At 37.5% G+C, this 25,824-nt stretch overlaps 2 protein-coding genes across 4 annotated transcripts in view; one reads left to right on the top strand and one right to left on the bottom strand.

Annotated features, from left to right (window-relative positions):
- ECM2 (extracellular matrix protein 2) overlaps positions 1–13,207 on the top strand; it is a 42,805-nt gene extending 29,598 nt beyond the window's left edge. For both annotated transcript variants that reach the window (XM_049896114.1, XM_049896115.1), the window contains exon 10: positions 12,013–13,207. In XM_049896114.1, coding sequence (XP_049752071.1) covers positions 12,013–12,181 — 169 coding nt within the window. In that variant the 3' untranslated portion in view covers positions 12,182–13,207. The remainder of the gene's footprint in view (positions 1–12,012) is intronic.
- The window catches only part of CENPP (centromere protein P), a 381,210-nt gene that overhangs the window by 116,521 nt on the left and 238,865 nt on the right, over positions 1–25,824 (bottom strand). The gene's annotated exons all lie outside the window — the stretch shown is intronic.

Genomic DNA, 25,824 nt, shown 5'->3' with positions numbered 1-25,824 from the left:
ATTGGAGAGAACAAAGGAAAGAATCGGAGAACAACGGAAATTATTCAATCTGAACAACAAAGAAAATAAACTGCAAAAAAAAAAAAAAAGAACATCAGGGAACAGCGGGACTATAACAAAAGATGAACATTCACGTCATCAGAGTTCCAAAGGAGAGGAGAAAGAAAGTGGGGCTGAAAAAGTACTTGAAGAAATAATGACTGAGAATTCACCAAATCTGGCAAAAGACAAACTTAACCAAAGAAGTCAAAGTGAACTCCAAACAGGATAAATCCAAAGAAATTCATGCCAAGATATATAATAATTGAACACATCAAAACTAAAGACAAAGAGAAAACCTTGAAAGCGGTGTGACAGGAACTATGCATTGCCTGTACAGGAACAATGGTTTCAATGACAAGTGAAACCACGAAAAGCCAGAAGAAGAGGCACATTTTTCAAGTGCTGAAAGAAAAGATCTACTTTCGACCCTGAAATCTATATCCAGTAAAATCATCATTCAGGAATGAGAAGAAACACAGACATTCTCAGACAAAGAAAAACTAAGGATATGTCACCAGCTAACCTACTTTAAAAGAATGGCTAAAGGAGTTTTAGAAAATCAGAAAAAAAGAACAATGAGAAAAGCAAAATTATGGGTAAATAGGAAAGACTTTTCTATTCCCTTTGAATTTTCTGAATCATTTTTGGTGATTAAAGCAAAAAGTATAAAATTGTCTGATGTGGATATCGAGACACATATAGGAAACATTTAAGACAATTATAAACTGGGGAAAGTAAAAGTAGTTAAATGGAGCTAAGATTTTTTTCACTTCACTGAACAGACAAAATACTGGGACGATTAAATTTTTGTGGGGATGGAATACTATTATTTTGATTGCAGTGGTGGTTACATACTTTTTTTTTTGGTGGCTTCATGAATGTATACATAGGATAAAATGGCATAGAAATATACACACACATTGTACTCATGTCAATTTCCTGGTTTTGATACCATACTATAGTTAGATAAGCTGTAACCATTGGGGGAAACTGGGTGAAGGATACAAGGGACTTCTGTGTACTATTTTTGCAACTTCCTGTAAATTTATAATTATTTCAAAATAGAAAGTTACCAAAAAAAAAGTCTAAAAGCTGAATAGAATTACTAGAATCATACTTTAAGTGTGTGGGCCAGTAGTTCTTAATTTAGTTGGGTAATATGGTTTTTATAACAATTAAGAAGGATTTGTAAAACTTTTATCCTGACATTACTGTAATACTTTAAGTCCATAAAACTTACATTAAATGATAACTCTAAAAACAGAGTACCCAAAACACATAAACGACATTTTCAGAAAAAATTAAAAGTGGGCTTTTGGTTTCTATATTCATGGTGGTACTCAGGTTCTATAATACAGTGGCTGGTAGAAAAAACATACAAATGACCAAGGTTGGAGCAAAACTAAGACTGAAGCTGTATGAAAGCAGGCTAAGTATCAGAGGTAATCTACCCCACGTTAAATATAAAAAAAACACTAAGGCATTAAAATATTCCCTTAACAGCAAAACTGTTAGATAACATCCATTCCAGAAACTCTGAGAGATTTGTATTTTGACTTTTTTCTTACTTTTGGAAAAAAAATTTTTAATTGTATTTTAAAGCAAACACTGTATTGTAACATGCTATTGGATTTTGTTCTTTGGTATTTCCTTGAAAATTTTGACATCTATATTCATAAAGGTCAGCAAAAAAGAGGAAGACCCTCAACAAGATGGATTGACACACTGGCTGCAACAATGGGCTGAAGCATAACAACAGTTACGAGGCTGACGCAGAACTGGGCAGTGTTTCATTTGTTCTGTTCTACATAGGGTCACTATGAGTCAGAACTGACTCAGCAGTACCCAACAACAACATTCATACAGGATATTAGTCTGCAGTTTTCTGGTGGTGTCTTTATCTGGCTTTGGCATCAGGGTAATGCTGGCTTCATAGAAAGAGTTTGGAAGTATTCCTTCCTCCTCTACTTTTGGGAAGATTTTAAACAGGATTTGTGTCAATTCTTCTCTAAATGTTTTGGTAAAATTTCCCAGTGAAGCCATCTGGTCCAAGGTTTTTATTTATTGGGAGGTTTTTTGCTTTTGTTTTTTTAAATTACTGATTCAATCTCTTCACTGGTTATGGGTCTGCTGAGATTTTCTACTTCTTCAGTCAGAGTAGGTAGGTTATGTGCTTCTAGGAATTTGTCCATTTCATCAAAGTTATCAAGTTTGTTGCAGTACACTTGTTCATAGGATTCTGTTATGATCCTTTTTACTTCTGTCAGGCCGGTTGTAATGTTTCTGCTTTCATTTCTTATTTTGGTTATTTGCATCTTCTCTTTTTTCTTTGCCAGCATAGCTAACCCAAAAAAACCCAGTGTCGTCAAGTTGATTACGACTCGTAGCGACCCTATAGGACAGAGAAGAACTGCTCCATAGAGTTTCCAAGGAGCACCTGGTGGATTCAAACTGCCGACCGTTTGGTTAGCAGCCGTAGCACTTAACCACTACGCCACCAGGGTTTCCTTAGCATAGCTAAAAGTTTGTCAATTTTTTTTGGTCTTTCAAAAAACCAAATTCTGGTTCTGTTTCTATTGTTTTTTTCTTCTCTATTTTATTTATTTTTGCTCTGACCTTTGTTATTTCCTTTTTTCTAGTAGCTTTAGGTTTAGTTTGCTCTTCTTTTTCTAGTTTCTCAAGTTGTAAAATTAGACTTTTTTTGTGATTTTTCTTCTTTTTTAATGTAGGTGTTTACTGCTAAAAATTTACCTCTGAGGACTGCCTTTGCTGAGTCCCACAAGTTTTGGCATGTTGTGTTTCTATTTTAACTCCAGGTATTTTTAAACTTCTTCTTGACTTCTTCTTTGACCCAATAGTTGTTTAGTAGTGCATTGTTTAATTTCCACATATTTGTATGTTTTCTAATTTTCCTTTTGATATTACCTTCTAAGATTATTCCTTTGTGGTTGGAGAAGATATGATGCATTATTTCAATCTTTTTTAATTAGTTGAGACTTGTTTTGTGGCCTAGCATATGGTCTATCCTGGAGAATGGCCCATGTGCACAGGAGAAAAATGTGTATTGTTCTGATGTAGGGTGGAGTTGTTCTATATATGTCCATCAAATCTAATTGGTTTATGGTATTGTTTAAGGCTATTATGTCCTTATCTTCTTATTAGATTTTCAGTCCAGTAATGAAAGCGGTATATTGAAGTCCCGAACTATTATTGGGAAGTTGTTTATTACTCCATTCAGGGCTGTCAGTATTTTCTTCATATATTTTGGGGCACTGATATCAGGTGCATATATATCTATAATTATTACATCTTCTTGATGGATTGGCCCTTTCCTTATTATGTCATGCCCTTTTTCATCTCTTATACCAGGTTTTTATTTAAACTCTATTTTGTCTGATGTCAGTATAGCCACCCTTGCTCTTTTGGTTACTAGTAGCATGGAATATTTTCCATCCTTTTCACTTTTAATCTGTTTGCATCCTTGGGCCTAAGATGTGTCTCTTGTAGACAACATAAGCATAGATCTTTTTTTTTTTAATCCATTCTCCCACTCTGCCTGTTGAATGGGGAGCTTCGGCCATTTATATTGAAGGTAATTACTGAAAACAAAGGACCTACTTCTTTTATTTTGTTAATTTATTTTTTTTGTATGTCTTGTATCTTCTTTAGCCCACAATTCCTACATTTTTGTGTTTAGTTACATTTTTATGTTGAGTCTATTTGATTTCTTCCTTTTTCCCTTCTGTATATATTTTTAAAATATTTTCTTGGTGGTTACCACAAAAATTACATTTAACGACTTACATTTACAACAATTATTTTAGCTTTATACCAACATTTAACATACAAAAAACAAGTGACATACTAAAACTCTATTCCTATTTCACTTCTCCCTCCACCATCTCTGTTGTTGCAGTACCAATAACATCATTATACATCCTGTGTTTGCTAGGTTAAATTCGTATTTATCTGTCACATATTTGATGTTATAATGCTTATAGATCTTAACTACTAAATTTATCCACTGGAAATACCATAAACTGGCCATTTCATTTGCCCATATAATTACCTTTATTGGAGATCCCTTTATACTTTTTTCTTTTTTTTCCCATGTGCATCTTTGAGTACCTGTCTAGTGTCCTTGTTTACATCTGAAAGACTCCCTTTAGCAATGTGTGAAAAGCAGGTTTGGTGATAATGAATTCCCATAATTTTTGTTTATTTGGGAATATCTTGATTTCACCTTCATTTTTGGAAGACAACTTTGTTGGGGAAGGAATTCTTGGTTGGCACTTCCTTTTTTTTTAAGAGTTTTTTTCTTCATTGTACTTTAGATGAAGCTTTACAGAACAAACTAGTTTCTCAATAAACGGTTAGTGTGCATATTGTTTTATGACATTGGTTAACAACCCCATGACACATCAACACTCTCCCTTCTGGATCTTGGGTTCCCTATTACCAGCTTTCCTGTCCCCTCCTGACTTCTAGTCCTTGCACCTGGGCTGTTGTGCCCCTTTTCTATAAGTATTTTCCATATGCCATTCCATGACCTCCCGGTGTCCAGGGTTTCTGAGAAGAAATTGGCATGTTGTCTGATTGAGGACCGCTTATACATTATACTGTGCTTTTCTCTTACTGCTTTCAGAATTCTCTCTGTCTTCGGTTTTCAAGAATTTGATAACAATGTATCCTGGTGTACACTTCTTTGGATTCATTCTGCTTGGTGTTCACTTAGCTTTATAGATTTGCAGGTTCAACTCCTTATTCAGATCTGCAAAATGTTCTGTCATTATATCTTGGAATATTCTTTCCATCCCTTTCTTTCTTTCCTCTCCTTCTGGGATCCCCATGATCCTTACACACCATGATCAACTGGATTTATTTCAGGAATGCAAGGATGGTTCAACATTAGAAAATCAATCAATGTAATATACCATATCAATAGAACAATGGAAAACAACCACAAAATCATCTCAATTGACACTGAAAAAGTATTTGATAAAATCCAACACCCTTTTTTGATAAAAAACATTAAATAAATTTTTTTCTTGATAAAAAACATTAAATAAACTAGAAATAAAAGGGAAGTTCCTCAATACAATTAAGGGGACTTATGAAAAACCAAGAGCCAACATTATATTCAACAGAGAAAGATTGAAAGCTTTCCCCTTGAAAAAAGGAAAGGGGGCAAAGATGTTCGCTCTCATCACTCCTATTCAATATTGTATTGAAAGTCCTAGCCAGAGATATAAGGCAAGAAAAAGAAATAAAATCATCCAAATTGGAAAGGAAGAGGTAAAATTATCTCTATTCACATATTACATGCTCCTGTATTTAAAAAAAATAAAAAAGAATTCACTAAAAAGCTTCTAGAGCTAATAGAGGAATGTAGTAAAATCGCAGGATACAGAGTCAACACATAAAAATCAGTTCGGTTTCTATAGAACAGTAATGAGAAATCTGAAAAAGAGATTAAGAGAACAGTTCCATTTACGATAGCACCTAAGAGAATACCTAGAAATAAATTTAACCACGGATGGCAAAGACTTATATAATGAACATTATAAAACACTGCTGAAAGAGATGAAAGAAGACCTAAATAGATAGATATTCTGTGATCATGGATTTGGAGACTTAATATAGTCAAGATGTCTATACTACTCAAAGCAATCTACAGATACAATGCAATCTGGATCAAAATTCCAACAGTATTCCTTACAGAAGTGGAAAAACTAATCATCAGTTTTATAAGGAAAGACACAAGACCCTGGATAGCCAAAGCAATTTTGAAGAAGAACAAAGTAGGAAGCCTCACGCTTCCTGACTTCATAACATTACACAGCTGCAGTAATCAAAATGAACTTGTATTGGTTTAACGAAAGGCATATATACTAATGGAATAGAACTGAGAACCCGGAAGTAAATCCATACAACTCTGGTAAAGTGATTTTCAACAAGGGTGCTAAGTCTATTCAGTGGGGAAGGAATAGTCTCTTCAACACATAGTGATGGAAAAATTAGATTTCCATATGGAGAAAAATGAAGCAAGATCTATACCTCATATTATACACAAAAACCAATTCCAAATGGATCAATGACCTAAACGTTAAATCTGAAACCATGATGTTCTTGAAAGAAAATATAGGGGCAAAGCCATGGCACTTAATTTTTTTAATGATAGATTATCAAACACAACAATATGCATGAGCAGCAGAAGACAAAATAGATAACTGAGATCTCATAAAAATTAAATACTTCTGTTTATTGAAAGAGTAAAAAGACAACCTACAGGCTGAGAAAAAAATCTTCAGGAATGATATGTCCAATAAGGGTCTAATACCTAAAAAAAAATTTTTAATTTCTATAACAGAGACAAAAGACATGAATAGACACTTCACCAAAGATGATATTCAAGTGGCCAACAAATACATGAAAAAATGTTCATTATCATAAGCCAGAGATGTGAATCAAAACTACAATGAGATACTGCCTGTGATTGTTATGGTTGTGTGTCAAGTTGGCTGGGCCATGATTCTTGGTGGTTTGGCAGTTATGATATAGTTTGGCAGTCGTATAATGATGTGATCACTTCCATGATGGGATCTGCTGTGAGTAGCCAGTCAGTTGAAAGGGAGTTTCCTTGGGAGTGTGACCTACATCAAATATAAGTGGACTTTCTGACAAGGCTCACAGGCTTTTGCTTACTCTGGATCCTGCAGCTAGCTCCTGTTCATCTGACTTCCGGTTCTTGGGACTTGAGCTAGCTGCTTACCTGTGGTCTTGCCTGCCAATTGTGGGATTCATTGATCTTCCCAGCCTGTGAGCAAGAGCCCTGGTGTCTGATCCAACGATCTTGGGTACGCCAGCACCTGCAGCTATGTGAATCAGGAGAAACCTCTATCCTGACCCATGGACATAGGATATTCCAGCCTCTACAACCACGTGAGCCATTTCCTTGATATAAATCTCTATTTATATGCTTTACTGGTTTTGCTTCTCTAGAGAACCCAGCCTAAGAGACCACCTGTCTTAGGCTGGGTTCTTTAGAAAAGCAAAACCAGTGATGTATATGTGTATATATATGGAGAGATTTTTCTCAAGGAAATGACTCATGTGGTTGTAGAGGGTGGCAAGTCCCAAATCTGTGTGTCAGGTATCAGGCTGGAGGCTTCTCCTGACTCTGGTAGCTTCAAGGGCTGACGAACTCAAGATCCACAGGTCAGACAGCAGGCTGCTGGCTCACGGCTATGAAGGCTGACAAATTCAAGACTGGCAGGTAAGACAGGAGGCTGCTGGCCCAAGTCCCAGGAACGGGAGGTCAGATGCTAATGAGCTAGATGCAGGATCAAGAACAGAGCAAAAGCCAGCAAGCTTTGCCAGAAAGTCTACATATATTGGATGCAGGCCATACCCCAAGGAAAATCTCTTTCAACTGACTGGCTACTCACAGCAGATCCCATCATGGAGGTGATCACATTATACCAGCTCTCATTGTGGAGGTGATTACATCATTAGACAACTGCCAAACTACATCATAACTGCCAAGCCACTGAGAATCATGGCCTAGCCAAGTTGACACACACAACCTTAACAATCACACTGCCTTACTCCTACTAGAATGGCAATGATCAAAAAACAGAAAATAACAAATATTTGTAAGGATGTGGGAAGATCGGAACTCTTATCCACTGCTGGTAGGAACATAAAATGGTACAATCTTTGTAGAAAACAGTCTGGCAGTTCCTCAAAAGACTAGAGGTAGAGCTGCCATGTGACTCAGCAATTCCACTCCTAGGTATATATACTGGGGATCTAATAGATGTGACACGAACAGACACGTGCACACCTATGTTCATTGCAGCACTATTCACAATACCAAAAAAAACCCCAAAACAATCTAAGTGCCCATCAAGAGAAGAATGGATAAACAAAATGTGGTATATACATACAATGAAATAGTACTCAGCTATAAAGAAAAAATGAAGTCCTGATACGTGCTACAACATGGACAGACTTCAAAAACATTATGCTGAGTAAGATAAGTCAGTCGTAAACGGACAAATACTGTATGACCTCACATATGAAAAGACGAGAATAAGTAAATATATAGAGATCAGTGGCTATCAGTGGTTACCTTGGGCAGGAGGTGGGAGGGAGAGAGGGGATTATTCTCTGGGAAGTAATTGGTTTATGTTTATGGTAACGGGAAAATTGGCATCGATTGAGGTTAAGGACTGCACAACTTGATGAGTGTAACTGATATCACTAAGTTGTATGCCAGAAATAAGGTGAAATGTCAAATACTGTATTATATATAGTTTTAAAATAGCAACCAAAACCAAACCAAAAAAAAGAGGTTAAAGTTGCCGATTCTAATTAAGTACATTCAAACACCGCATGGGGTTAGTTCTCTTGGTTCAACAGTTCAGGCTCATGGCTTCATGGGACTGTCAGGTCTATTGGCCTAATGCTGTTTTATAGAGTTACTGTTCCCCTACCTAGTTTGGTGAGTAGTGCCTGGGGTCTTAAAAGCTTGTGAGTGGCCATCCAAGATACAACATTTAATCTCTGTGTGCCTGGAGCAGCAGAGGAAGAAGGAGATCCAAGAGTAAGAGAAGGAACCAGACTGTAGGTTTAACTGCCTCCATAAACTACTGCCTCCTTTGCCATGAGATCAGAAGAACTGGATGATGCCCAGTTACCTACCATTACTGAACATTTGATCAAGGAATCAATAGATGAATTCTGATCAAGAGGGGAAAATGGAACAGAATTTCAGATTCTTACAGAATCCAGACTTGCTGGACCTATTGAGACTGGAAGAACCCTTCAATCTATCACTCTGAGAAAATCTTCAAACTATCAACTAAAATTATCCCTTGAAGTCATCTTTAAACTAAACAACTGTTTAGCTAAAGTAGCAAAGAATGTTCACCATGAGGATTGCGCTCTTTTGAAGAATTATCTATATAAGATCAAATTGTTAACAGTAACTCTAAAGCATAAGTGAAAAGTTTAGGGGGCAGTGGGTCCAAGTCAATGCTGGGGAAACAATATGGGGACACAGCATGAAGAACGTAACCAATGTATTGAATTATATGTGTAGAAGCTGATGAATGGGTATATGTGCTGTTGTGTATATTTTCACCAAAACAAAAAATTTAAAAAAGCAAACACTAGATATCATGTTATTTTATCCCTACGTACTTCAATATGCATCCCTAAAAAATTGATGGCATTTTGTGATATAATCACAATGCCACTCTTACAGCTTAAAAAATAATTCCTTAATTCTCTATATTCAAATTTTCCCATTGGTCTCAAAAGTGTTTTATCTAGTTGGTTTCTTCAAATCAGGATCCAAATATGGGACATTTGTTTGTTACCTCTCTCTTAATCTAGAGCAGCACTGACCCCCACCTCTTTTTGAATTATTGAATAAATCAGGTATCACCTGATTTATCTGTCTATCACCTATATTTTCAGTAAATTGGAAACTACCTCTAAAGACTTTGTAAGTTTTAGTTTCAAAAATTTTTGGCAAAAAGTACTTGATAGGTCATGCTATGAGTCACACTGCATTGCACCAGGAGGCATACAACAGTTGTTTGTTCCACTATCAGTGATTCTGAAATTCATCAGTGCATTTAGGGGGTCACCACCTGATTATCTCCAACAATAATTCAACCAATGGTTTCATTCAACGATGACTGTTGCTTGAGGCTATTATTCATTCGTAACAAAATGGTGAATTTCTATTTTGTCATTCATTCCACATTAGTTGTGATTCCTCTGTAAAGAATTTTCACTTATCAACTGGGACTATTTTGTTGATCTGAAAGGTAGGATAAATGCTCAGTTCTTTTCTTTAAACTACCAAGCAGAGTAAGAAGTTGTTGCCTCAGTGTTTTTGCTTTGTTGTTTTGTTTTTGGCTTTTTCTTTCTCTTTTCCTGAAGAATCAATATGAACTTGTGGGTTTTATCTATCCAGTTTGTTTCAGTCAATTGTAACTATTAGTCTTTTTGATGCTTAAATTCACCCATCTTTGGCCAATGGTGGAAACCCCGGTGGCACAGCAGTTACGAGCTTCGGCTGCTAACCAAAAAGTCAGCAGTTTGAATCCCCCAGGTGCTCCTTGGAAACCCTATAGTGCAATTAACCTGTCCTATAGGGTCACTATGAGTCGGAAATTACTCAAGAGCTGTGGATTTAGTTTTTTTTTTTTTTTTTGAACAATGGTAATTTAAGCTGGCTCTTGTGTTCTCTGACATGTTTCCATTGATCTTGGATAGCTTACTTGTTCCTGGCACAAAAACATGCGTCCGACTCTGTTTTTTTTGTTTGCTTGCTATTGCAGATCTGTAATCAGTTTTCCTCTAAGGAGCCTAGTTCTTTTTATTGGGGAACACTATTTAGAGACCAAAATCTGGGTACCAGATGTGTTCATTTCACTATGTTGTCATTGTTTCTTAGGCTTTTCAGTGGACTTTGAGGAAATACATATTTTGAAAGGAAAAAATATGAGTTCATACTGACAGTTCCAATTGAAATTTAACATTATAGGTATTTACTTAATTTTTTTTGTTTCAAACTTGTTTCTCACATTGAAAACCTAGGTTCTAAACAATTTTAACTTATTTTTTTCCTTACAATACATAAAAAACAGTTTCAAAATGATACCATTATTGCTACTAACAATAAAAGTACTGAATTAAGTTTCAGATTTTTTTTGTCACTCTATTTATTCTTATAATATGTTCCACTAAAGATGTCCAGGTGAAATACAGCGGCTCTTGAAATAATTATTTTCTCTGTAATATTATGTCTACAATTTAATATTGAGATAAGGTCATTTGTTTTAGTTCTTAAGAATTGCTTTTTTCTTTTTGATTTAATATTTTTTATATTAAGCATTTATACGATTCCTAAGTCAACACTGTATAATAATATTGAGAGAACTCCTGTCCCTTACATGCTATTCTATCCCTCCCTCCCCATAGGTTAAAATTTTAATTAATTTCTAGTTTATTTTTACAGTATTTCTTTTTTAAATATAAGCATACATACACATATATATGTTGACATACCTCCATTATCGCCCACATTATCATACAAGAGGAGCATTATATACGCAGATAGATAAATAAAGTGTGTGTGCATTTCTTCTACTCCTTGCTCTTTTAAATTATCAGTATGTCCTGGTATCAGTTCATATCAGGATATAGAGACATTCTCATTCCTTTTTACAATGGAATAGTATTTCTTTATATGGATGTGCCATATTTTATTTAATCAGTTCCTTACTGATAGACCTTTGTTTCTTTTATTACTGCAAGAATACCACAATGAATAACAGTGCAACTTTCACTTTGTATTTCTAGTTTAACTTTGGGATAGACTTCTAAATGTGGGATTGCTGAGTGAAAAGGGTAAAATGCATATAAAACTTTGTTACATATTTCCACATTCTTCTCCATAGGGTCATGCCATTTGGTATTCACTTCAATAATATTTGACCTCCTACAGCCTCCTCATCAGAATGTTAATGAACTTTTGGATTTGCGGGGGGGGTGGCTGAAATAGTTGTAATTTGCATTTCTCTTCTTATGAATAAAATTGAGCTCCTTTTTGTTTACAGACCATTTTTATTTTTTTTCTTCTGTGAGCCAGTAACCCACAATTTTGCTCTTTTCCCTTTTCCTCCTGGATTTTTAGGAGGTCTTTGTACACTAGTCTTTTACCACTTTCAGGCTATAACCATGCTTTATTACAATACTTTTATGGTTTTATTTTTCACATTTTGATTGTTGTATATTTGGAATTGAGCTGATGTATGATATGAGAAAAGGATCCAAATTTATTTTAAGAACAAAAGACCTTTATTTAGCAAATGTAAAATTTAACTCCTAAGTTATAAAGCCAGGTCATTACTTGGACCATTGGTGACTTGCATTTGTGTTTTTCCTCAGGAACATTCTTCCAGAAGAAATTTGCAAAGCTGAAGAAGACGGCGATTCAACTCTGGAACATCTTCATCTTGAAAATAATTACATTAAAACAAGAGAAATATCGCCGTATACATTTTCATGCATAAGATCATATTCAAGTATTGTTCTTAAACCACAAAATATCAAGTAATTCAAAATTCTTCTTTGTCATTTATAAAATGTACTCATATATTTGTTGCAGCATTTGTCATAAGACAGACGTAATTCTCATGTTGTATTTAGTGTCATTATGACAGTCAGCCTGGTTCACCAATACAGAGACGAGTAACCAAAAATGTACCCACAAGGTGTGTTAGTGAAGGTAAAAAAACATTTGGTTTCCCACCTCTAGAAAGAACTTATCAAATTGCAAAGTTTTTCTCATGAGAATAGGATGTTATGCACTGCAGAGCTAGACAAGAAGAATCTGGAACAAGACATACACATCCTTTATAATTAACCTGAGTTAACAACTCATAAGTTAATAACTTCATAAATCCTTTTAAAAATTATATATGTATGTTATGGTCCAAGATCAAGAAGTATTTTGGCAGGAAAAAATAACAAATAAAACTTATGAATTTATGTTCTGTTATTAAAACAGTAATTTGTTAATTTTCTTTAAGATTTTATGTTATAATTACTGATATAAATACGCATAAGTATTGGCTTAGCTTTAGTTCCTTCTATTAACTCCAAGTGTGAAATTAATACTATTGTAAAGTTAATTTCCAGGTTTTGATCATTGTACTATGGTTATGTAAGTTGTTACCATTAGGGGAAGTTGGGAGAAGGGTATACGTGTTCCCGTAAGTCAAAATATTTTTTAAAATGTTAACAAAACATTATTCTAAAATCTACTCTCATTATTCTCATTGGTCAAGATCAAAAGATTTTATGGAAATCAGTGGAGTTTGTTTAAAATACAGGCTGATTATTCTTGACTATAACCTTGTAAATGTAAACCTAAAGCATCTATTTAAAAACACTTTTGTTCCACTGATGACAGTCAACACCTCTCTCTTTTGCCCTTATTTGTTCAATACATCCTTTATTCAGATCAATTTAACACAAAGCTATTAGCATTTACTATGTACTAGGCCGTACCAAAACCACATATTACAATTTTCATTATGTAACAATATTTTATCTTTATATTGCTAAAATAAATTATAAAAGGCACATATAGAAACTATGGTGACTTTTTTTTTAGTGTCAGTTTTATGTCTTGAAAAAAAAACAAATTCCAGTCTTGGCCGCTCTATCAGTTATACCTTGGTCAGGTTTCTCTAATTTTTCCAACTTTAGTTATTTAATCTTTTAGTAGGTCTATCAACACTCTAGGAATCTTTCGGTCCAACTTCACATAATTGTTTGTTATGAGAATCAGAGAAGAACGCAAAGCATTTTTGAGAATATGTTGTACATGGTCAGTGCAGTTATTATTATAAAATTTCATATAAAATTGACAGAAACAAGCACGTTCAACCAAAGTTCACCATTTCATGGGCAGCTTTTGAGATGTGAAAGTTTGATTTACTCCATATGAGCTAATGTTATTTCTAAGCATTTCTTTCCAAGTCTCCTCTCTTAATATCTAGGAATCTAATTTTTAAGATTACAATATGAACAAGAATACTAATATGATGAAGATGTTAGAATTAAGAGTCAAAGACTTAAGGCAGGTGGTTAAGAACAGAAATAGAATCTTATGAAACAATAAGTTGAGACTCATAGTCTAAGAATGTAGGAGCATTAAAATGTTCCAGTTGTATGTAAGAGACAGGAAAAACAAGAAGATAAGGTTATTCATTCATTTAACAAGAACCCTTGTGCGATGAATCTTACTGTGAGAATACATTGATATAAATAGCTTATAGCAATTTATGCATTAAACAAACCAGCTTCAAAGGGGACTTAAATTGAATAAGGTAAGCCAACTGGAGTTAGCATGCTGGGACAACACAGAGACTGACTCTGACCCATTCCTTCACTCATTATTCTCTTTTTTTCCAGCTATCTTCCAGATGCTGTTCTAGAGAGGTACAGTGATAAACAGATCAGACAAGGTCTCCCCTTGTGGGAATTATAGTCTAGCAGGGGCAGTTTGCCAGCTTGTTACACTGTGGTGGCTTGTGTATTGCTGTGATGCTGGAAGTTATGCTACCAGTATTTCAAATACCAGCAGGGTCACCCGTGGTGGGCAGGTTTGAACAGAGCTTCCAGACTAAGACAGACTAGGAAAAAGGACCTGGCCCGTGAAAACCTTATGGATAGCAGCAGAACATTGGCTGATATAGTGCTGGAAAATGAGCTCCTCAGGTTGGAAGGTACTCAAGATACGACTAGGGAAAAGCTGCCTTGTGATAACTAAGGTTGTGTACCAACTTGGCTGGGCCATGATTCTCAGTGGTTTGGCAGTTATGATACAGTTTGGCAGCTATGTAATGATGTAATCACCTCCATAATGAGATCTGATATATTATAATCACCTCCATGATGAAGTCTCCTATGAGCAGTCAACCAGTTGAAAGAAGTTTCTTGGTGGTGTGCCCTGCATCCGATATATGTGGACTTTCTGGCAAAGCTCATGGTCTTTTGCACATTCTGGATCCTGCAGCTGGATCCTGTTTATCTGGCTTCCAGTTCTTGGGACTTGAGTTAGCAGCTTACCTGTAGATCTTGGGATTCATCAGCCTCCACAGCCTGTGAGCCAGGGGCCTGCTGTCTTACCTGCTGATCTTGGGTTTGCCAGGACCTGCAGCTACGTGAGTCAGGAGAAGCCTCCAGCCTGACCCAAGGACTTGAGAATTTCCAGCCTCTACAACTGTGTAAGCCACGTCCTTGATAAAAATCTCATTCTCTCTCTCTCACTCTCTACTTCACTGATTTTGCTTCTCCAGAGAGCCCAGCCTAAGACATGCTTCTCAAAGTAGAGTCAACCTTAATGATAGAGAAGGAGTGAGGCTTTCAGGACCTCCATTTGCTGATGTGGCCTGATTCAAAATGAGAAGGAACAGCTGCAAACATTCATTAGTGATCAGAACATGGAACACACAAACTATATCAAAGAAAATTGGAAATTGTCAAAAATGAAATGGAAGGCTTGAAGATTGATATCCTAGGCATCAGTCAGCTGAAATGGACAGGTATTGGCCATTGTGGATCAGAAAATCAGTCTACTATGCTGGAGATGACAAACTGAACAGAAATGGTTACATTCATTGTCATAAAGAACATTTCAAAACCTACCCTGAAGTATAATGCTGTCAGTGATAGGATAATATCCGTACACCTACAAGGAAGACCAGATAATATGACAATTATTCAAATTTATGTACCAACCACTAAAGCCAAAGATGAAAAATTGAAGATTTTTACTAACTGCTGCAGTCTGAAATTGATCAAACATGCAATCAAGATGCATTGATAATTACTGGTGATTGGAATGCAAAAGTTGGAAACAAAGAGGAAGGATCAGTAGTTAGAAAATATGGCCTTGGTGCTAGAAACGATGCTAGAGATCGCAGGATAAAATTTTGCAAGACCAATGACTTCTTCATTGCAAATACCTTTTATCGACAACATAAACAGCTACTATATACGTGGACCTCGCCAGATGGAATACACAGGAATCAAAGCGACTTACATCTGTGGAAAGAGACAATGGAGAAGCTCAATATCATCAGTCAGCCAGTGGCCAACTGTGGAAAGACCATTAATTTGCTCACAGGAAAGTTCAAGTTGAAGCTGAAGAAACTTAAGACAAGTTGACGAGAGCCAAAGTACAAGCTTGAGTATATCCCACCTGAATTTAGAGACCCCCTCAGGAATAGATTGGACACACTGAACGCTAATGACCAACAACCAGATGAGTTGTGGAATGACATCGAAGACATTATACATGAAGAAATCAAAAGGTCATTAAAAAGATAAGAAAGAAAGAAAAGACCAAAATGGATGTCAGAAGAGACTCTGAAACTTGCTGATGTAGCTAAAACGAATGGAAGAAATGATGCCTTCAAATTATGGTGTTGGTGAAGAATACTGAATATACCATGGACTGCCAGAAGAACAAACAAATCTGTCTTGGAAGAAGTTCAGAATGCTCCTTGGAAGCAAGGATGGTGAGACTATGTCTCATGTACTTTGGACATGTTTCAGGAGAGACCAGTCTCTAGAGACAGACATCATGCTTGGTAAAGCAGAAGGTCAGCGAAAAAGAGGAAGATCCTCAACAAGATGGAATGACATAGTGGCTGCAACAGTGGGCTGAAACAGCAACGATTGTGAGGATGGTGCAGGACCAGGCAGCATTTTGTTCTGTTGTACGAAGGTCTCTATGAATCAGAACTGACTCGAAGGCACCTAACAAGGACAACAAAGGGCAATAAGCAAGTAATCAAAGAGACAAGCAAATAAACAATTAGTATGAAGTCACTGAAACAGGGTGGTAATGTAATTAAGCAGGTCGGAGTTCTAAGCCTCTTATCCCTGAAACTAAGGACTCATGCCCAGACCTTGGGGTAGTCCTAGTGATTAGGTCAGAACAGCATCAAAGCCTAACAAGTCCCAGTGAAGATGAAGTTATACGTAAGAGTCTTGCAGTGACACTAAGACACCAGGCCCAAAGCACATGGAGCAGGCGCACACTGGAGAGCCTGTTGTACACGTTCTCTGCCGACTGCGTTTAGTGACGACATGCTGGGAGCAGATTTTTTAAGAAAACTGAAAATCTGATGGACTGATTTAAGCTTTACCCTTAAGTTTGAAGATGCATTTATTTCAACCGATCTTTTAATTTTTTTTTATTAACTTTTATTGAGCTTCAAGTGAACGTTTACAAATCAAGTCAGTCTGTCACATATAAGTTAATATACATCTTACTCCTTACTCTCACTTGCTCTCCCCCTAATGAGTCAGCCCTTCCAGTCTCTCCTTTCGTGAAAACTTTGGCAGCCTCCAACTCTCTCTATCCTCCCATCCCCCCTCCAGACTGGAGATGCCAACACAGTCTCAAGTGTCCACCTGATATAATTAGCTCACTCTTCCTGAACTTTTAATTTTAAAAAGAAAATATATGTAGCATTGAATTTGTTCAGCCTTGAAATTTCATCATGTTCTGGATGGGAAATTTTAATCCCATAAAACAAAAAATTTAGTGATAAATGTCCTTAAAGCAAACATTCTTCATGATATCGTAACAAACAGATGTTCTGTTTGGCTTCAGAAATATAATTACTAATGCATATGTACACTAAGGAAATCCTGGCTCAGGCATTAATCAAGGTGTATATGGGTTTTTGCGTGAGAGACTGACTTGATTTGTAAACTTTCACTTAAAGCACAATAAAAATTATTAAAAAAAATATTAACAGTATACCATCTTTACACATATGTACAGTAAAACCTGCAAAAGCCAGAACCTGTGTAAGGCAGAAATCTGTCAGAGAAGGAAAACTCAAATATTTTCCACTAAAATGAGTGACAGAAAAAAGGTAAGACTGCACCCTGTCAAATGCAGAAAACTTACAAGACCCAGAAAAACAAGGCAGTCCCGTTGAGTTTCAACTCCCACAGATTTCACTGTACAAGGAACATTAAGTATATTTTTATTTGTAGATTTGGCTTATGGTAGATAAGAATATTTCAAATCAGAAGTTGATTTTGGTAAAGTACTAGATATATGATACAGTGAAAGATACATAGCCTGGTACACAGTAAGGAAATCATTATGCTAAGAGTCAGGAGACCTGGAGTCAGGAGACCTGCCTATCTTGGTCTTTAATGATCAATTATGCAGTCATTTTACTTCTCTGGAATTCATTTGATTGAATTAAAAAATACAGCATTTGGAACAGATCACTGATAGGGTGGCTATGAGTTGGAATCAACTTGATGGCAACGGGTTAGGGGTTTTGGGGGGGGGGTTGAAGAGCCAGTGAAGAACCAGTGAACAGGCTCCAGCAACATTCCCTTCAATTACAGCAGCTTTGCTCTCATTAGTGGGAAGAAAGGATTAGTTGCAAACCCCATCTTTCTCTCTCTCTCTCTTTTTTTTTTTTTTTCTTAAAACCAACGGACTAGGTGCCACCTAAATTATATACCTGGTTTTAAAATTCATAAAGAACATGCAGCCAAAGTCCGCTGGTGCTTCCCTCCCACAACACCTTCCCTCACCTTTTCCCCAACCAGCAACAAATGCTTTCCCCAGTTCCATCCACATTGCAGGAGCGCCCAAGATAGAGAGCATTTGCCTTAGGACAAGGCTAGCCAAAGGGTTCTGATTTCAGCTGCTTTTGATGCTGCCAATCTGTCACATATGCCAAGGGGCAGTGAGGTTTAGTTGGTGTTTTTGTTCCTTTTGCTCCATTACAATAGGTGGGATTAGCCCTGAGCAGCTCTGCAACAACAAAGGACTACTGACCACCTGGCCTGAAACACACTGAAAGGCTGGGCAACTAGGCAATCATTCTGTAGGAAGGGGCACGTTGCAGATAACAGTGCTGTAGAGATTACAGACAGCAGCAACATCGGTACAGTGCTCTAGAGTTCACAAACTGGGTTCACACCCTCAACCTCTTCTAAACCTCCTGGTATCCCTATGAAGTAGGCAGGTGAGGGAACTAGGGCACAAGAGGATCAGTGACACATGGAGAGCACCTGGTGAGTATGTGGCCAAGACTGGACTTAACCCGCGTCTAAACCAAAAAACGAACAAACAAACAAACCCACTGCTGTAGAGTTGATTCCGACTCATAGCAACCCCACAGGGTTTCCAAGGCTGTAAATCTCTATGGAAGCAGACTGCCACATCTTTCTCCCATGGATCCTCAGGATCTTTTGGTTAGAAGTCAATTATTTTAACCAATGCACCACCAGGGCTCTTTTTGGATCTACTGACCCTAAAGTCCATGCTGCTTCTACTAGACAAAGCTGCTTCCCCACGAGGGTTTGGATGGGATGTCTGGAAAATCAGGAGATTGGCATGCCGCCCAATAAAAGGGAGAGACCAGTGGTGCATATCTGACTCTAGGCATAGGGCACCTGGCATGAAAGAAGATGTTGCCAAAAGCAATGTCTCTTTGAGCTGGCAATGTCAAATGACTCTGTATATGTCTTCTTATGAGTCATTCCCATTTAAGTTAAAACTCTTCAAGATGATTGCTTTCATTAAAATGAAAAAATACCCCACAATATTGTATAATTAAACACTTCCTGTCCACAGAGTCCTCTGATCCTCCAAGAGGGGATCAGATCCAGGGGAATTATCTTCATATATACCTAAGAAATGGAATTATTCCAATAACTGTTTAATAGTATGTAGCGTAACACTTTAAATTCATTTGGAAGTGTTAATAAATTATGATAATGCTTGTTTTAATATTACTTTAGATTTGGTAAGTACATGAAAATTTAAGCCACTGATTACAGGTATATAGCTCAAGGATAAAAACTGAAGTATTTACTCTGGCATACTTTGTGTTAAGCATAGTGCTGTGTGCTGCAGATTGTAGGCAAAAATGGCTTCCTTGAACTAACAAATTTGATAGGGTCGCTATGAGTTGGAATCGAATTGACGGCAGTGGGTTTGGGTTTGGAATAAAGAAAGTCTGAATATAATACAGGATATACTAAATTATACAACATATACATATACACAGTAGTTCAGAGAAGAAAAGATCAACAGGCTTAAGGTGGGCCATAAAATGAGATTTGACTCAGTCAGGGGTAAAGGGAAATACTGGCATCAAAGAGGGCGATAGTCAAGTTCAAGTTTGGGCTCACTGGTCACGGAGGACTCCAGCCTGACCTAGGAAATAAGACACAAGGGGTAGAGCTCTGAGGGTTGGGAAGAAGAGACCGCTTTAGTATTGAGGGTAGTGGTAACTCAGTGGTAGGACCCTCGCCTTTCATGCAGGGAGCCCAGGTTTAATTCCTGGCCAATGCACCTCAAGCGCAGCCACCACTCGTATCTGTCAGTAGGGGCTTACATGTTGCTGTGATGCTGAACAGGTTTCAGTGGAATTTCCAGACTAAAGACAGGCTAGGAAGAAAGGCCTGGTGATCTACTTACAAAAATCAGACGATGACAACCCTGTGGACCACAATGGCTCCATCCTGTTTTCTCGGGCCCACCACGAGTCAGGGCCAACCTGACAGCACCTAACAACTAAATGTAGTACAACACTAAAAAGTTTTAAAGGAGGAGTCCTCATGAGAGCAAAGGTGTAAGGAAGGGAAAAGAACTACCCACTGTAATAATCTAGAAACAGAGTAAATAGGAAACTAGACAGGAGAAGTGACAGTCAAAACAGAAGAAACAAGAACAGATAGGAGAGAGATTTTAAGAGAACTGCCAGTAAATGTTCCACTGCTATTCGTAAGGTTTCCACTGGTCAATTTTTTTCAGAAGTAAATTGCCAGGTCTTTGGCCCAGTCTGTCTTAGTCTGGAAGTTCTGCTGAAACCTGCCCACCATGGGTGAACGAACCTGCTGGTATTTGAAATACTGGAGGCATATCTTCTAGCATTGCAGCAACATGCAAGCTACTACAGTACAACAAACTGACAGACAAGAGTCAGTCATTTGAACAGAACGAGGGAATACTGCCTGGTTTAAAATCAGGAAATGTGTGTGTCAGGGTTGTATCCTTTCGCCATACTTTTTAAATCTGTATGCTGAACAAATAATTTGAGAAGCTGGGCTATATGAAGAAGAATGAGGTATTAGGACTAGAGGAAGAATAACAACCTGCGACATGCAGATGACACAACCTTGTTTGCTGAAAGTGAAGAGGGCTTGAAGCACTTACTGATGAACATCAAAGACCACAGCCTTTGGTATGGATTACACCTTAAGGTAAAGAAAACAAAAATCCTCACATTTGGACCAATAAGCAACATTATGGTAAACAGGGAAAATGCTGAAGTTGTCAAGGATTTCATTTTACTTGGATCCGCAATCAATGCCCATGGAAGCAGCAGTCAAGAAATTAAACAACGTATTGCACTGGGCAAATCTGCTGCAAAAGGCCTCTTTAAAGTGTTAAAAAGCAAAGATGTCACTTTGAGGACTAAAGTTGTGCCTGACCCAGCGCGAGGTATTTTCAATCGCCTCATATACACATGGAAGTTGGACAGTGAATAAGGAAGACTGAAGAAGAATTGATGCTTTTCAGTTATAGTGTTGGTGAAGAATAATGACTCTATCATGGACTGCCAGAAGAACAAACAAATCTCTCTTGGAAGAAGTACAGACAAAATGCTCCTTGGAAGTGAGAATGGCGAGACTTCATCTCACATACTTTGGGCATGCTATCAGGAGGGATCAGTCCCTGGAGAAGGACATCATGCTTGGTAAAGTAGAGGGTCAGTGAAAAAGAGGAAGGCCGTCAACAAGATGGGCTGACACAGTGGCTGCAACAATGGGCTCAAACATAGCAACTACTGGCAGGGTGGTGCAGGACCAGGCAGATTTCGTTCTGTTGTGCTTGGGGTCGCTATGGATAGGAACTGACTCGGTGGCACCTAACAACAATGACAACATCATCTTATCTGACAAGATAAGGGATATAAAGAAAAGTAAGTCAAACAGGAAAACTCCTTTGAATCTCTGTGACTGCCATCTGAGAAAAAGAGACAGTTTGCAAACGAATGTGCTGAACTTGGGGACACAGTGGATTTCAGGAAAGAGAATGGGAGGAGTGGTACAGGCATGAAAGCACAGGGGTTGGAATTGAACCCACGAACAAGGTCGGACACTTGAAGGGGCATATGAAGAGAAGAGCAGTTGAGCCAAACCTTACTGGGTGCTTACTTCAATTTCAAGGGAGGAGTGAAGAAGCCAAGTTCGAGCAATTAATTATACATCTGACTGAAGCCTTGCTGTCTGACCTCTCAGAAGCCACCTTCCAAAGCTCAAGATAAGCTGCACCTAAAATCCTTCAGGATTGTCCTTCTCCTCTTAGCGCTTGGTGTCTGCCACAAGTCTTATGACACTGGTATTGTTAGTTGGGTTTTATGTTGTTTCTTTGCACATGTGCGGGTGCTGCATGGTAGTTGGGTAGAGGAATGTATCTTGTTTCTCCAAAGGTTGTAAAAGGTAGAACAGGAACAATTCATTTTGAGTAGGTGCTAAAATGACCGTTGAATAAAGAATGAGTCCCACCTCCTTGACATCCCAGTCTAAACTAGATCAGCTTATAAGTTGTCCAAAGGAGATATTAACACTCTTCCTAAACAAAACAGAAATCTGCAAAATCTAAGGGTTTTTAAAAGAAAAATTAGAAACTGAACTGAAAAAGGTGTATATAAGGTTGTAAAATTAATATGGAATAATCACACTTAATATTTCTTGATGGACATCAGGAAGTAGAGAGTGTATTTTTTAGACAATTACATCATGCTTGACAACTGGTAAAACTTAGTAATCAATCTGATTTTTGTGCATAATAGCAACATTGACTATGTTTTCCAAGGCCGTCATTTAAACATACCATGAATTACTATGTTCATAAGATGCTAACCTAAAAGAATAAAATATTCGAACTCTGCTGTTTAACAGAAACCTCAAACTGCTGGGTAAAACCCTCTATGACAACTATTCCACTTCCTTCCCTTATTTGGAAAAGGTTAGAAGTTTCCTCATGGGAGAATTAGTTACAGAATGACGGATGACTGAACTATGTATGCGTTCAAAGTTGAATGTGAGTTTAGATTGCTGATCAACTTAAAATTCAAAAACTTTAAAGGAACCCATGAAAACAGAAGTTTCTGGCCAGCTCTAACCTAATCTGAGATGACTCTTGTTGTTAGTTGCTCTCCAGTCAATTCTAACTCATGGCAGCCCCATGCGTTACAGAATTAGAACTGCTCCATAGGGTTTTCTTTGCTGTAATCTCAATGGAAGCAGATTGCCAGGCCTATCTTAGGCAATAAGTGGGTTCAAACCTATTAACTTTTTGGTTGGCAGTCAAGCATAAACTGTCCCACCTAGAGACCTAGATGACCCTCAAGTTGATTTCTGACTCACAGCAGCTCCATGTGACAGAGTAGAACTGCCCCATAGGGTTTTTTTGGCTGCAATCTTTATGAAAGGAGATCACCAGGTTTTTCTCCCACAGAACCACTGGGTGAGTTGAAACTGCCAACCATTTGGTAGCAGCCAAGTGCTTTACTGTTGCGCCACCAGGGCTCCTTAACCCTTCTCTTGTGGGTGTAAAAAAAAAAAAAAATACAGTAGCATTTGAATTTCAATCCATAGTAGATATTGCCTTGGCCAAGTTACATAGACCCTGAGTTCCAATACAATATATACACAGTACAGTATTTCTCACCTGTAAAATTGGGGAAAACAATATCTACTTCACATGGGATATGAAGATTAAATGAGGCGATGGCCATAAAAGTGCACATGGTAAACATTTAAAAAGGCGAGTTTCAATATCATCGTTTACAGACGTTAGGAAACTGGCACAGAAGAAGAAGGTTAAGTGACTTGCTCAAGGCTGCGAGACCCCTTAATATCACAAAGCAAGTCTGTTACACTAGGTCTGAGGTAGGCAAGCTTCTTCTGTAAAGGACCAGATATCACTAAATACTTAGGGCTTCATGGGCCACAGGATCTCTGTTGCAACTACTGACCCTGCTGGTGCAGCTGCAGACAGCAGATAAATGACAAACACGCTATGCTGTAACTGGCCAGGGCTGTGGCTGTGCTGCTGAGGAGACTAGACCTTGCAGCCATGTCATCAGTGGCTCAGCACACAAATGACCCTCAACTATGGCGCCCATGCTCCTGAGAAGGAGGTGTGGGATTAACAACAAAACCTGGGCTAATGTCTTTCTACTCTACCACTTATATGTTCATGCGCACTGCATAGAGCAGGTCAGACACAATGTGGAAGGTATTTAGGCATGAGGCTCCACAAATGCAGACTGTCCAGATGGAGGAAGCCCATGGGACCGATTTTCCTCATAAACGTGGGAGTAGTTTGAAAGCAGATTAAAAAAAAAAATCCTGATCATAGGAAAGAAAAGCAGGTTTGACCTGTGACTTTGATTCACTGTGACTACTTAAAACATCTAAAAAAAAAAGGGGGGGGGGGAGCTGTATTTAAAATAGGCAGCAACACTAGCGAGGTATTTGATCAATAAACCTGCCATGTAGATGGATTCCTATCTCAGAAGTAACCTATGAATGAGTCTGTAAGGACAGGGTAGGGCAGTTTGTGTTTATAAGTGTAGCTATTACCATTCTGTGGCCTGCTACAGTATACTTTGGACGGATGGTTCTCCTGGGAAAGTTTATTTCTTTAAGCATTTCATTGCTGACCCTATGAAAAACAGCTTCAGTTGAACCTGATCCAATGGAACAAGAGGCAATTGTAAAAGATTTTTCAAGAAACTAAAATCTAAACAGTGCAGTCATGGGTTGGTACATGTTTGATCTTATGTATCTTAAACAATGCTTCAGTATATTTTAACATATTACTCACATGTCATTGCTTTAACACGTTGAACAGGAATATTAGAGACTGTGAAGCCATGGCTAGAATGGGGCTTATCACAGACTTGTATTTGAAAGGGAGTAACTGTCGATAGAGCTTAGTGATTATACAACTAAAACATAAAAGCATGACCATGTCTTCTGTGAAATTATGCTTCCCTTTCTACATGAAAATGGATAAAATAAAAACTTACAGTCTAGCTTATTTTTTCCTTTGCATAAAATGTGAAGAATGTTAATCCACACAAGAAAAAGCAGGATTTTATTAAAAATAACATCTGCTTACACTAAACACGTATTAGTTTGGAAAAGGAAAGGAATACATCATGTTATTAAAATGTCCTTGTGTGTTTCTAAGTAACAGAACCTCTGTGGTCAAATAAATGTACATTAAACTATCAGCTGATACATGCAAGTCTTTTTACAAACTGGAATCTGTTGAAGGTTTGTTTTGTATAAATTGGGAATTACATTCACAATTTCCAAGTTTACATGTGAATCATCTGAAAAGTTAACTAGAATTTAGCACATTCAGAATAAGCTTATTTTAGGGCAGTAGATGTTAACTATTTGAACAATGGAACATTTTGAGAATATGATGAAAGCGATGATGGAGCCCTGGCGGCGCAGTGGTTAAACACTGGGCTGCTAACCGAAAGGTCGGAGGTTCCAACCCACCAGTCATCTCGCAGGAGAATGATGCAGCAGTCTGTTCCTGCAAAGATCACAGCCTTGGAAACCACTCTGTCCTGTAGAGTCACTATGAGTCAGAATCTCCACAGAAAAAATATATACATGAGAACATTTTTTAGGTAATCCCAAAAGATTCATAAAACTTTTTCACAAATCCTCTAGGGATTCGTGCATACAAATTAAAAATATCCGCTTAGGGTAAACCCATAATTAACTCATAATAAATTTTATTTGCAAATATTTCACTAGAGTGAAGGATAAATCAAAAAATTAAAATTAATTTAAGCCAAACTGCCTTATTTCCCCCAAGTATTTATTTATGAAATATTTTCAAAGCCATAGAAAAGGTGAAAGGATAATACAATGAACATCCCTATACGCTTTTTACCTACATTCACCAATTATAATACTTTGTCACATTTGATATCTCTCTCTTTCCATATGTATCTATCTTCCCTCCCCTCAAGGGAAGGGGGCTGGGCCATCTGAGTGTAACTTACAGATATCACACACTTGACTATAAAACCTGAGTAGGAATCTCCTAAGAATAAGGACATTTTCTTATACAACCAAGAACCAATTATCATACTC

The sequence above is a fragment of the Elephas maximus genome, chromosome 9 (assembly GCF_024166365.1).
Source record: "Elephas maximus indicus isolate mEleMax1 chromosome 9, mEleMax1 primary haplotype, whole genome shotgun sequence".
Taxonomy (NCBI): domain Eukaryota; kingdom Metazoa; phylum Chordata; class Mammalia; order Proboscidea; family Elephantidae; genus Elephas; species Elephas maximus.
This window is presented reverse-complemented; position numbering and strand designations above follow the sequence as displayed.